Source organism: Panthera onca, chromosome D1, assembly GCF_046562875.1.
Source record: "Panthera onca isolate mPanOnc1 chromosome D1, mPanOnc1 haplotype 2, whole genome shotgun sequence".
NCBI lineage: Eukaryota > Metazoa > Chordata > Mammalia > Carnivora > Felidae > Panthera > Panthera onca.
This window is the reverse complement of record NC_138348.1, coordinates 75,837,802-75,851,291: the sequence shown is the minus strand read 5'-3', so window position 1 is coordinate 75,851,291 and position 13,490 is coordinate 75,837,802. Positions and strand designations below refer to the sequence as shown.

Genomic DNA, 13,490 nt, shown 5'->3' with positions numbered 1-13,490 from the left:
AAATATATTCATCTGGATAAAATATTTCTAAATAGAATATAACTCCTAAATTTTGTGCTTTCTAGGAAATATTAGTGCTCTGTTGTATTTCTGAACTCTATGATTAAGCAGAAGTACCAAGAAGGGAAGTGAAATTGTACCATCTGACTTCTATGGAGTCTTGGAAAAAATGATGTCAGTGTATTTCCTATTTTATCCTTATGAATCAGGATTTATTAGGCTCTTGGCGCTGCCTAATTTTGGTTTCCAAGCTTTTTTCACATCACTGAAACTTTGGCACTCACCATTCTATCCCCCTAATTTTCCCCATCCTCGTAATCAAAGATCAAGCAACCCAATAACTAAATTGACAAAGGGGTTAGTTTTTACTTTAATGATTCCACAGGAATAGCCTTGTGTTCAGTCCTCCATAAATCACTGTCACCAGCAAAGCTCTGTGTGGGTGAGGGGCATTATTACATATACTCTAGGCCTTCCTCTGAGCCATCGTGGCACTTTTCTTTCAGCTGCAGAGGTGACCAGCGTACCTCAAACACCCACACAGCAATGCAGGGAGAAGAAAACGCTGTGTCCCAGGCTTAAGAAAGACACCAAGCTCCGTGAACGGTGAGGAAGGAAACAGATCAGAATAAGCCAGGGTTGCAAGGAAATATTTTTGCATAAAAAAGTGAAGATAGTTCTTAAAGAACAGGGGGAAAATAGATAGAGAAATAAAAATATACAATATTTCAAAATTTGTCACACATCCGCACTCTCAGACCTTCTCCAACTCTGATTCCTAGACTGAATGTATGCAAATCTTCTCTCTTTCACCATTGGGAAAATCTTTCTAGAGCCAGTGAGCCAAGTAAGATGTTTCTCATTCGGTTTCAAAAATTATTTTTGATTCCTTACAATTACGCTTCTCAAGTGATTTTAGGGATTATAGTTCAACTACCTGGTTATACAAATTAGGGAAATTGATGTTCAGAGAGATGATGTGAGATGTTCAAGGTTTCACAGCAAGTTGGGGGCAGAGCAAGGACTGGAAGTGAGGTCTCCTGATTCCTATGTCAGAATCCTTCCACTCAAAGTGGGACCTAGACCCCTGGCTCTCCTGGACCCCTAAATATCAGGCATTTGTCTGGATCTGAATATCTTCAACAGCAGACTGTCCTGAGAAGTGCAGGAGGCTGAGTGAGAGGCATGGTCACAGTATCCAAGATGACTCCTTGCTTCTGGGGAAATGGCACAAAATAGAATACGTGTACTGAACTCCCTATGTCCCACAATTGTGGCATCTTCACACGTGACACCTGTGGCAGCTGTGACACATGTGAATCATGACATGTGTCCTGTGTTCTTCAAGCAAGAGTCAGCAGCCCACTCCAAGTGTTCCCTGTCAGGGGCTTGCCCTGGGCCACCTGTCACACCGGTGGCCTCTGGACACGATTGCTAATAAAAGCCGGTATACACTGTGTAACCCAGGCTCCCCCTTAAGCATCAGGAAGCCGCCCTGCACAAACACCACCCCTTTACCCATGAGAAGGAAATATCTGGGGACTTCGGCATGACGTCTAGAAAGCCAGCTGTGCCTGAAGGGCAAGAGTCCTCTCCTGGGGGGCCACAGCATTTGTTAAACCACCCCACTCTAAACTGATACCGAACCATGACTTAGCCATGCCTTATTTTTTTTCTTTTTCACCATAATTATTTTCAAACGCTTTATGGTATGTTCTTCAAAGCACCATCTTCTGGCTGAAATGATCAACAGAGTCCCTAACGTCTTCCCGCACTCCGCTCTAGTGGAAATAGCATTGCAGTATTTGGGTATTTAAAGTACTTTGGGTTTTTGAATGAACCCAGGTAACCAGTTTGGCCACCGAGACCAGTGATCATTTCAATATCTCTCTGGGAAGAGTAACCCATGGGACTAAACCTACCTTTGGTAAGAACTGGGACTTTCTAGAAAGTTCCTTCTGCTGGAATCCCCAGCTGCCATCAAAGCTGAGTTTAATTCAGCGGGAGAGGATTACCTTTACCAAGAAGCAGGTTGTATGGTAAAAAAAAAAAAACACAAAAACGAGCTCTGGAGCAATGTTGAGTTTGGTGCTGCCTTCACTCTGTAAACTCCAACAATACTTAACCTCGGAACCTCAGTTCTCAGTTTGTAAAGTGGGAATAACAACATTTGCAAGCAATAATGAATTGAAAGTCTCTGGTGAGGGGCACCTGGGTGGCTCAGTTGGTTAAGCGTCCGACTTCATCTCAGGTCATGATCTCACAGTTTGTGAGTTTGAGCTCCGCATTGGACTCTATGCTGCCAACCCAGAGCCTGCTTCAGATTCTGTGTCTCCCTCTCTCTCTGCCCCTCCCCCACTAGTACTCTGTTTCTCTCTCTCCCTCAAAAATAAATTAAAAGAGAAGAAAGAAAGAAAGAAAGAAAGAAAGAAAGAAAGAAAGAAAGAAAAAGAAAGTCAGTCTCTGGTGAAATTCCACTGTCAGAATAAATGCTCACAAACAGTTCTGCTGACATTTTAGGAGAAAGATAGACTTCTAAGCTTTTTCCTCAACCATGTGGAAAGGCAATCCAATACCACATCGTGCTTAAAGACTATATTCACTACTCTCACTGTACACGTCTTGAACAGTCTCATGTTCAATAGCCGCTCACAATGATGATTTTCTATTGAGTTCTTTTTGAGGACAGCAGAGCTCTATTTTGGGAAAGGTTACTGGCAGTTAGGGTAACCTGTCGCTCCCATATCCATTTGTCACAGTAAACACTACCACAGCCAATGGTCAGTAGATATGAGATTGAAGGAAGTCAAGAGCTCTCTGTGGAAACAGCCCCCTGGACATGAAGTTTCCTGGTTCAAGGCTTTAGGAAGATCCTTTCTTGGCAGCCTGGCTGGCATGAGTTTTACCCTTCTCCAACCAAACATGACTAGGCCACCTTTGTATTGTTAGAAAACCCGGAAGATGTGTGTCTAAGCCAACTGGCTCTTTGGTCTTTCCTCAAGGCAGGGGGACTTGTTGGGAGCCTTGTTGGGAGGTCTTTCCTCAAGCCTTAAAGACTTGTTGGGAGACCCCATGGTATTCCTGAATGTTAGCAACTAACTTCATCCTTAGAAAGTAGAACTTGGATGTTGAGCGTACTGAGCTCTGCCTATCAGAAAGAAGCCAGTATGTCTGTATATCCAACAGTGGTTGCCAGAACATCTCATAAGATGTTCCAAGAACCACGAAGTTGAAAGTATGAATTACAGCTTCTAAAGCCGGGAGCTAATTTCAGAGGGAGCTCCGGGGAACAAATAAGAGATATAAGACACTGGACCCTGAGAGAGAAAGGAAGGGCGAGGGCTATTTTCTGCAAAAAAATTAAAAACCAGAGAAATACAACACTCTGTTACCATCTTACCCAGCTATGCCACAGGCCTGGGGACTAGAATATTTCTCTGAGGTGGCTGTAACAAACCTTTCACCAGTGAAAAAGCCATTTCTAAAAGCCTCAGGGAAACTCTTAAAATACCAGCCAAATCTATTGTAACTGCCCCTCTTTAAAAAAAATTTTTTTTAAGTTTATTTATTTTTGAGACAGAGAGAGACAGAGCATGAACGGGGGAGGGTCAGAGAGAGAGGGAGACACAGAATCGGAAGCAGGCTCCAGGCTCTGAGCCATCAGCCCAGAGCCCGACGCGGGGCTCGAACTCACGGACCGCAAGATCATGACCTGAGCCGAAGTGGGACGCTCAACCGACTGAGCCACCCAGGCGCCCCAGCCCCTCTTTTAAATGTTGCAAAAGAAAAACAAAACATAACTACCTCTGGCATATTTTACTTATCTCCAGTCTTCATTCCAAAAATAAAAACTTAGAAAACACTGTGTTTTAACGGTAAAGAATTCGTAAAAGTTCTCAAATGCTCATCCCAAGGGTCACTGTTAATTTTTTTTTTTTAACATACTGAGCCCAGAACCCCCTGGAAGTCCCTAGTAGTGCTCAGCGAAAATGGTCCTTTTATAGAGTGAGCCATTATTGAAAACACCTGGTTGTGTAGCGAGTGCTGCACAGAGAAGGCTGTGAATAGACAGCTCAACAAATAGGTAGGGCTAAGAATGTCTACATTACATGCCCACCCTTGTGAGGGCCCTCCAGACCAACACAAAACCCCTTCACTTAGTTTAGATCAACCCCTCCCCATTATAACCACCCAAGGACTATAACCTCCATGCAGAGGCAAGAAAAAAGCCAAACCTACGAGTCTACGGGAACCCCAACTTTACTCACTTGTCTTCTGAAAAACTTTCCCCAGTAATAACGTTCTTTCCTTGGGGCACATAGTTCCAGTATTCTTCCACAATCCCAATGTGGTATGTTCTGGTAACTGCACCAACCAGCCCAGACAGACCCAGGAATGTGAAGAGAAAGAGGCAGTCAGCCTGCTGCTTCCGAGGCATTTGTGGATGTAACTCAGGCAAGCAGCCTGCACAGGAGGCAGCCCTGCCTGTCCCTCCCCCTCACTTGAAGCTAATTATAAATAAGGAATGAACGAGGCCCAGCTCCTCCCCCTCAGGTGGCTTGGGGTTGGGACAGAGACTGACAACTTGTGTAAGTCGCGCGAACAATGAGGGGAGTTCGATGATGACAAAACGTTTGCCTGCCATCCAAGAAATGTGTAGCTGGCTTATTTATTTAGCACCCAAGCCAAACAGGCCTGTTTCTGTAAGTTTTGGTGCACGGCTGTGACATTAGTCATTCATCTTTGCCAGGAATGGGAGTGCAACAAGTTGGGCTAATGGGTTTCCTCCCTTCTTCCTCGTTTTTTCTCCACACCTATTATAGGAACATATTAAAATCTGAAAACTGGGCTGGCCTGAGTGGACCATCAGGAAAGTTCCTGAGCACTAAAGAAAGCTTCATCTCTGATGGGAGGGCAGAGGGAGTGATGTAATCCCCCTCCGCCATCTCCAACTTGTTTTATGAGGCTACATGAAACAATCAACTCACATTGTAAAAGTTTATAACAACATTGTAAAGTTTATAACAACATTGTAAAACCTCACTAATTCTCCATTTGGTCATGCACCATCTCCCCCAAATTCTCTCAAATCTTACCAGCAAAAATGAGGAGCTCAATTACTCAGTTCAGCTAAAATTTTAGAGGTCATCACCCTCAGTGAGCTGCCTTTGTAAGGATGAATGAAAATGCTGCAGGAGGAATACCGTTCAGGCACATGAAGATAAAATTCTGTAGCAGGTGTTTGAGTCAAAAAGGCTTACTCTTCTGTGTGCTCTAATCTGTGACCTAGAATCTTGACAGAGACCTTGTCCAACCCTGGAGGAGGGCCAATCTGATCGCCATGGAGACTTGCTCTGGAGGCAGCAGCCATGGAATAAGAAGACAGCCTTCTGGCTTGGCTTTGAGATTGGCAGACCTGTGTTTGAATCCAGTCCCACCACATAGTGGCATTGAAGAATCACTCGCCCTCTCTAAGCCTGGATCTGTAAAACAGGGATGGAGGGACTGTTAAGGAGATGTAAAGGATGACAGAGCAGCAAATCTAGATGATCTTGGGTTTGATGATGAGCTTTTGAATACAACACCAGAGGCATAGTGCATGAAACAACTGCTGAGCTAGACTCAAAAAGTAAAAATTCCTGCTCTGTGAAAGTTGCTGCTAAGTGAATGAGAACAGAAACTCCAGACTAGGAAATATTTTGGCAAAAGACATCTGATAAACGACTGTTATCCAACATATACAAAAACTTTTAAAAACTCAGCAACAAGAAAACAAACAACCTGATTTAAAAAACGGGTAGGGGCGCCTGGGTGGCTCAGTCGGTTAAGCGTCCGACTTCGGCTCAGGTCACGATCTCGCGGTCCGTGAGTTCGAGCCCCGCGTCAGGCTCTGGGCTGATGGCTCAGAGCCTGGAGCCTGCTTCCGGTTCTGTGTCTCCCTCTCTCTCTGCCCCTCCCCCGTTCATGCTCTGTCTCTCTCTGTCTCAAAAATAAATAAACGTTAAAAAAAAAAAATTTAAAAAACGGGTAAAAGGTCTCAAGAGACACCCCATCAGAAAAGATATACAGATGGAAAATAAGCATAGGAAAAGATGCTCCACATCACATGCTCTCAGGGAAATGCAAATTAAAGCAACAATGAGATACCACTACGCAACTATTAGAATGGCCAAAATCTGGAACACTGACTACACCAAATGCTGCGTGTGAAGCAACAAGAACACTCATTCATTGCTGGTGGGAATGCAGAATGATACGGCCACTTGGGAAGACATTTTGGCACTTTCTTACGGAACTAAACATACAAATGGAACATTCTCCAGAATTGAGTACATGAATAGGCCACAAAACGAATCCCAAGTAACTCAAAAAGATTTTTTAAAAAAACCTAAATATACAGCACACATTAAATATCTTACAGGTTTATTTGTCAATTAGACCTCAATAAAACAAACAAACAAAACCTCTTCCCATATGACACAGCAGTTATGCTCTTGGATATTTACCCAAAGGACCTGAAAACTTATGTCCATACAAAAACCTTCACATGAATGTTTACAACAGCTTTATTCATAATCGTCCAACCTTGGAAGCAACCAAGATGTCCTTCAGTAGGTTAGTAAGTAAATAAACTATGGCACATCCCAACACTGGAATATTATGCAGCATTAAAAGGAAACAAGCTAATATTCTATAAGAATATTATAAAATATAAGAATTATTGTATAATTTATATTATATACTATATTATGTATATAATATTATAGAATATAAGAACATATTCTATAAGATATTATAATGATAGATCCATGTCATTATACATTTGTCTAAACCCATAGAAAGCACAACACCCAGCGTGAACCCTAATGTAAACTATGGACTTTGGGTGATGTGTCAATGTGATTCATCAGTTATAACAACTGAACCATGATGGTGGGGGATGTGGATAATAGGGAAAGCTAAGCATGTGTAGGAAAGCTCTGTACCTTCTGCTCAACATTTCTGTGAACCTACAACCACTCTAAAAAAGACAATCTATGTTAAATATATATATATTTAAAAAGATGTCTGCAAAGTTCCTATCATGGCTCCAGCATAGAGTAGGTGTGCAATAAATGTTCAATTCGTTTTCCCCATCCACACCCCCTTAAGAGAGACTCCCTCAGCCTCTGTGATGACAGAATGCCATCTCCAATCTTCTGCTTTCTTCCCAGGAGTCCCATCCACCATATCTCCCACAAGCCTCAAGTAAGAGAGTCCCTTTTCTTTAAATTATAGATACCTCAGAGATGTGCTGCAGCATGAGTTTTGAATTAACATCCATATTAGCTGATAAAATACATGCTGAGTATTCTGTTTCATAACCAGACTCTTAACATCTTGGCCATATTGATTTGTTTTTACATCAAGACACTTACAGAGTAATTGCCATAGCACATTTCCCTTTAACTGAAATCTACTCTTCAATATGCATTTGGAAGCTTTGCGTGAGTTTGTCACTAATAGCTACTACAGAGGAAGGAGGGTGAGTCTGAGCATGGCCTCAAGAGAAATCGGGCTTCAGGAGTTCTTGGAATCTGGATATGTCTTGGGCCAAATAGCTTTGTGTTTATACCCTAGAGAAGCAGATTATTTTTCTTTGTTTCTTCCTTCCTTCCTCCCTTTCTTTCTTTCTTTCTTTCCTTCCTTCCTTCTTTCCTTCCTTCCTTCCTTCCTTCCTTCTTTCCTTCCTTCTTTCCTTCCTTCTTTCCTTCCTTCCTTCCTTCTTTCCTTTCTTCCTTCCTTCCTTCCTTCCTTCCTTCCTTCCTTCCTTCTTTCCTTCCTTCTTTCTTTCTTTCCTTCCTTCCTTCCTTCCTTCCTTCCTTCTTTCTTTCTCTTTCTTTCTTTCTTTCTTTCTTTCTTTCTTTCTTTCTTTGGCATAAGTGGTAGAGGCAGAGAGAGAACCCCAAGCAGGCTCCATGCCCAGCACGGAGCCCAATGCAGGACTCGCTCTCACAACCCTGAGATCATAACCCAAGCTGAAATCAAGAGTCAGATGCTCAACCAACCGAGCCACTCAGGCACCCCAGAAGCAGATTATTTTAGGTCAAACAGGCTTGATGTGGCATCAAAAAATTCATTAGGATATAGTCCACCCCAATTTGCGGGGGGGGGGGGGTGGGGGGTGGGCAGAAGAAATAGAGGTATAAATGGCACGGATCAAAAACACAAAAGAGTTAACTTTCCTACCTGGGACACTGAATGCATGCGATTGAGTCCCTGAGGAAGGCACCACCTAACTTCTGATTCACACCAAGGCTTGACAGAGGATACAAGAGACCCGAAGCCCCAGAGTTCCGGCAGCGGACCGGGGCATTCAATCTGTCTGGAGCTAAGAGTGTGGTTCCTGAGGGGCAAAAGAGACAGGGAAACAGTTTACCGAAAGCAGTGAAGTCGCATCTGGAAAACACTCTGAAATTCTTCTTTACCCTGGGACAATGAAGATGCTCAGCAAGGAACTAAATTGCATAAGAGCTAGAAGAAAGGGAAGTAACTGGTGTAAGTGAATGCAGTGTTCCTATAACACTCATTTCTGAGAACCCGAAGTTAAATACAAGATGTGGTGGGCAGTGTCTGGCGTTTGATTAGGAAATCTGTGAGTGATAACACTGACATGTATTTTCAACTCCCTTGGACACAAATCATACATAAAGCAGAGAAACCCAGTGTTTATAGAGCATTGACTGTGTGAGATGACAGTCCATTATTTCCTCAATACATTCACCAGGTTTGAGATACGGCCAATTTGATGGCATGCATTGATAGAAGAGAAATATAGTCTTGCATCAAATCAGATTTCTCTGAAACAGAGTACAGGATATTCAAACAACAAAACCGTTCATGGGAGAAACCAATTCAGAGAAATAGTATTCTAGCTAGCCTTAGCTGAGGTGTCATTTTAAATAATAAAGGGTCAAAGACAAAGTTGGCTATCCCACTCTTTATTTTTTTTCTATAAATATTTTTTTCTACAAATTTCTATAAATAAACCAGTTACAATATGACAATGGAAAATGTATTTTTTATTAATATAATTTACTGTCAAATTGGCTTACAAACAACACCCAGTGCTCATTCCAACAAGTGTTCTCCTCAATGCCCATTTCCCCTCTCTCCCACCCTCCCATCCACCCTCAGTTTGTTTTCTGTATTTAAGAGTCTCATGGTTTGCCTCCCTCCCTCCCTCTCTGTTTGTAACTAGTTTTCCCCCTCCCCTTCCCCCATGGTCTTCTGTTAAAGTTTCTCAAGATCCACATATGAGTGAAAACATATGATACCTGTCCTTCTCTGGCTTTGTGTGTGTTTTGGGAACTACATTAAATATTCCTTAAGGGATTCTTGATATCCTAAACTCGGATTGAAAATTCCCATCAGTCTTACTCCCCTGCCAGGTTGTGGCTCTCGGGCCTCATCAGGACCCTCAGTTCCTGGACGGCACCTCATTATTTCTCACCTGGAATTCTATAGCTTCCTAACCATTCTCCCTGAGGCCAGAGTGACCTTCCTGAATGCAGATAGCAGCACATCCCCCCACCGCTTCAGATTTTTCAGTTTGCTCCTGTGGCCTTCAGGATAAGGCTGGCAGCTTTGACTTGACTTTCAAGGCTGGTCCTGATCTGACTCCTGGGGACTGGGACCTCTCCTCAACACTTCATCCATGCTCTGATGATGATCGTGATCATGGCAACGAGTGTGCCCTTCATTTGTGCTTCTGTCAAGACTCTGTGGGTGCCTCTGCCATTGCACTTATCACACACATGGTAATCACCTATTTGTTCGTCTGCCTTCCCACACAAATACTCAGCACGGGCTCCTTATGGGCAGGGACTGGGCCTTGTTCGTATTTGTGTTCCCTGTGTCTGCTGTTAAATGAACCAATGCATGGGTGAATGAATGATTGGATGCTTACCGATATGTACCCCAGGTGTATTGTGCAGTGGTTTCCATACAAAGCCCTCTCCATGCACCATCTCATTTAATTATTAAATATTAATATTTAATTAAAAATTACATTAAAAAATTTTTTAAAAATTTTAAATTTTAAATTAAAAAAATTAAATTAAAAATTAATATTAAATTATTTAATTATTAAAACAACCCCATTAAGGGTGCACCATTTTCATCCCTGTTTTCCAAATGAGGAAACTCTAAGGTTAGAAAGGTGAGGTGATTTGCTCAGTGCCCCACAGCTGGTGAACAGCAGAGTTCTGTGAGACTCCGAAGCCAGTATTCCTACCCCGTTCACTCAGACTGAGAACAGGAGGGGGGTGCCCCAGCGATCATGGTGGCCTGCTTCATACCGAGTGGGACCCGTTCTCTGTAAGGAAACATGAGCCCGACCTGTCCATTGGAAAAGGATCCCAAGATGCGCCTCCAGCCCCATCCATGCACCCCCGACAGCCCAGGTAAAGTCCTAATTTGTTACAGAACATTGAAAACACCCAGACATATACCATTCTGCTTCATTCCCCCATCTTAGATCCCGACCCTCCAGCAACTCCATTTCTCACCCCCACTGAATTCTTTCTCATCCTCCAAATCCTCCTAAGCTCTTTGTCTCTGAAGCCTTCCTTGGTTGCTGCCACAAGCACCACGCCTTCCCTCCCAGGCCACAGCACAAGCCACTCCCTCCGATGTGCTTCCTCTGGACACGGCGCGCATACAATATTCTAATAACACTGTTTGTAATATTGTTTGCTTACGTGTCGGTCTTCCTTACTAGTCTCTAAACTCCTAGACAGCAATGTCCAACCAGCCCTTAATACCTCTCTCACACTACACATGAGGTATCAAGGAAAGAACCTGCAGCTCAGGGACTAGCTCCAGCCTCCACCTGCCCCCCGCCCAGGGTGCCCAGCCTCTGCACTCACTCTTCTGACAGTCTCACCCCACCCATCCTTTCTGGACCATTGACTCACCTAGGCTGGGGTTTTGGCCTTCCCCCTCTCTTTGCTGCCTCCCTCCCACAGTGCTATCTTTCACTCATGCCTCTACTCCAAGCTCTGAGGCCTGAAAGCCAGTCCTGCCTCACCCTCATGCCCCGGTCTGCTGCTCAGGCATCTTCTTGTCTGGATTGGGAGCTTTAAAAGGCATCTTGTTCATCTCTGCATCCTCAGTGGTTAGCACAGACCAGTGGTTAGCAGTAGGCAATGAGGAGAAAACAGTATTAACAGCTGTAGTATTTCCAATATGGTAGGCAGTGTGCTCACTTACTGAGCAGTAAGATGTATCATACCATGATACTCCCTGAGGTAGATATTTTTGTCCTTGTATTTCAGATGGAGAAACCAAGGTTTGGTAAGGCGAATAACTTGTCCAAGGTTACACAAGTAGAAAATAGCAGAGCCAGGATTCAAACCCTCCTCAGTCTGCCTGTTTCAGAAGCTTCCATTCCAGACAGCCAAACTCAATAGATATTAGTGGGACTGCACTGGGCTGAAAGTTAAGGCAAGGTCAGCAGACCATTTCAAGGAAAGAAACATTAACAATATATGAGAAGTTCCTTCATATATAGACACCACCTAAGAATTTAAACAGAATAGGGTATAGAATATACATGGACAATTAGTCCACAAAAGTCCAATGATAACATCATTCATTCAACCATTTGAAAATATTTACTGAGCATCTACCTTGTTAACTGTTCTAGTCAACTAGAGATGAGACATGCAAGGTTGCTGCCCTCAACCAGTTTATACTCTAGTGAGGGAGACAGAATATAAAAAAGAAGTAAGTTTTAAAATACTAATTCAAAATATTAACTAAATATTGTGTTCAGTTCAGTGAGGTTCAAGTTCAATTCAGTAGAAATAGTGTGGGGAGCATATCAGGACCGCACCCAGGAGGTGTGTGAGGTGCTTGGAGAGGTGGCCTAGTAGCTTGTTCTTGAAGCATGCTTATATTTTATAGGGTGGAATAGAGCATATCAAAGTCCCATCCCTAGAAGCTGCACCCACTGCCATCATAAAAAACAAAACAACAACAACAATAAAAAACCCAACGTCAGACCTAAGAGACACTTTGGTTGAGTTCTGGGAGGAAAGTTAATGGGTCACATATCTGCCCAGTGGGAACTTCCACTTTCAGGGCCTCATTTTTTCCTCCACTAGGGAAGTACCAGATGATACCTCACTTCCCACAGGCCTGAGACAAACCCCTGCTGTCAGAGAGTCAAGAAAGCCAGCCTTCAATCACAGATACAGTCAAAGGAAGAGCAGAGGAAATGGACTTCCCTTTGCTCTCTCCTCAGACTCCACTGTCTTCCCCTTTTTTCACACAAACAAACACAGATGGAGGAGATGATTCAATCCCCTAGTGCCTCTTTGATGTATGGATGGGTTCACACAGGGCTGCCCCTCGGGTGTGTGTGGCAGGGTAGGGAGGAAGTCAATATGAAGAACTGGAGTGTTAGCACCCTTCTGGAAGCCAATCTTACACAATCCCACAAAAGAAATGTCACATCTGCCAACAGGAGCAATCTGCCCACCAGGCCACATGGGATAACTGTGTAAAAGCAAATCCTAGAGCCCGTGGTGGCATCTGGTCAACCCCATGCACAAGCTAGAGGGTTGGAGACACCCAAAGGGGTGATATGGGACCACAGACCAAAGTCTATGTAGGTTCCTGTCTGGGCTCAAGGTGCCCTGTCCAGATGGCACTGCTAGGCCCAGACAGTCTCAGACACCAGAGGGAAACCACCTTTGAGAAGTCTCTCGAAAACAAGGAACTTCCTAAGGGCCAGGGCTCAGAGCAGGGATTCTGTTGCCAGGTCTAAGGAAATACTGGGTTCAGTTCTCCCTCAGCTCCAAGTGTGTGTGTGTGTGTGTGTGTGTGTGTGTGTGTGTGTCGGGGAGTGGAGTGGAACAATCTGGCCATTGTGGTCTAGACTTAGGGTTTTTTCATAACATCTCAGTGACACTTCTAGGCCCTTTAAGGTAATTCATTCAAAGAGGAAACCAAGAGCAAAGAGCTGGTAGAGACCCACTCCCTGTCTCTTTCCATGTCAGGGATTATCCTTCACCATCTCTGTGACATCATGACTGTGCCCTGCTGTCCTTCATGCTCAGATCTCATGGCCAGCTCTGTTGTAAGTTAATCTCTAAATGTTCTTGAGACTGCCTGTGTGTGCACAATTCATAAACTAAGAAGACAATGGTCTGACAATTAGCTGAGTGGTCGGTAACAGATTCCATTGCAACAAAAGTCTCAGGATTCTTTTGAGAGACCTAGAATTTTTGTGTGTGTCCAATACTCTCTTAAAATAGGTGGGTCCTCCCTGAGCCTTGAGGCTCATTTTATAATAATCTTGGTTGTGATGGTCTTGATTTATACCAGTGGAGAAAACACCAACTCCCTGAATCATTAGCGACCAAAGAAGTCTTAGAGACTTAGAATTCTCTTGTCTGAAGCCCGAGGGTTTCAGAGTGATATCTGTGTGAAGGCATTTGGCA

General features: G+C 43.6%; 1 protein-coding gene across 1 annotated transcript in view; it reads right to left on the bottom strand.

Annotated features, from left to right (window-relative positions):
- Positions 1-4,449, bottom strand: part of HEPHL1 (hephaestin like 1) — an 82,663-nt gene extending 78,214 nt beyond the window's left edge. Inside the window, exon 1 of the mRNA XM_060605331.3 lies at positions 4,269-4,449. Coding sequence (XP_060461314.2) covers positions 4,269-4,438 — 170 coding nt within the window. The 5' untranslated portion in view covers positions 4,439-4,449. The remainder of the gene's footprint in view (positions 1-4,268) is intronic.
- Positions 4,450-13,490: the final 9,041 nt, after the last annotated feature.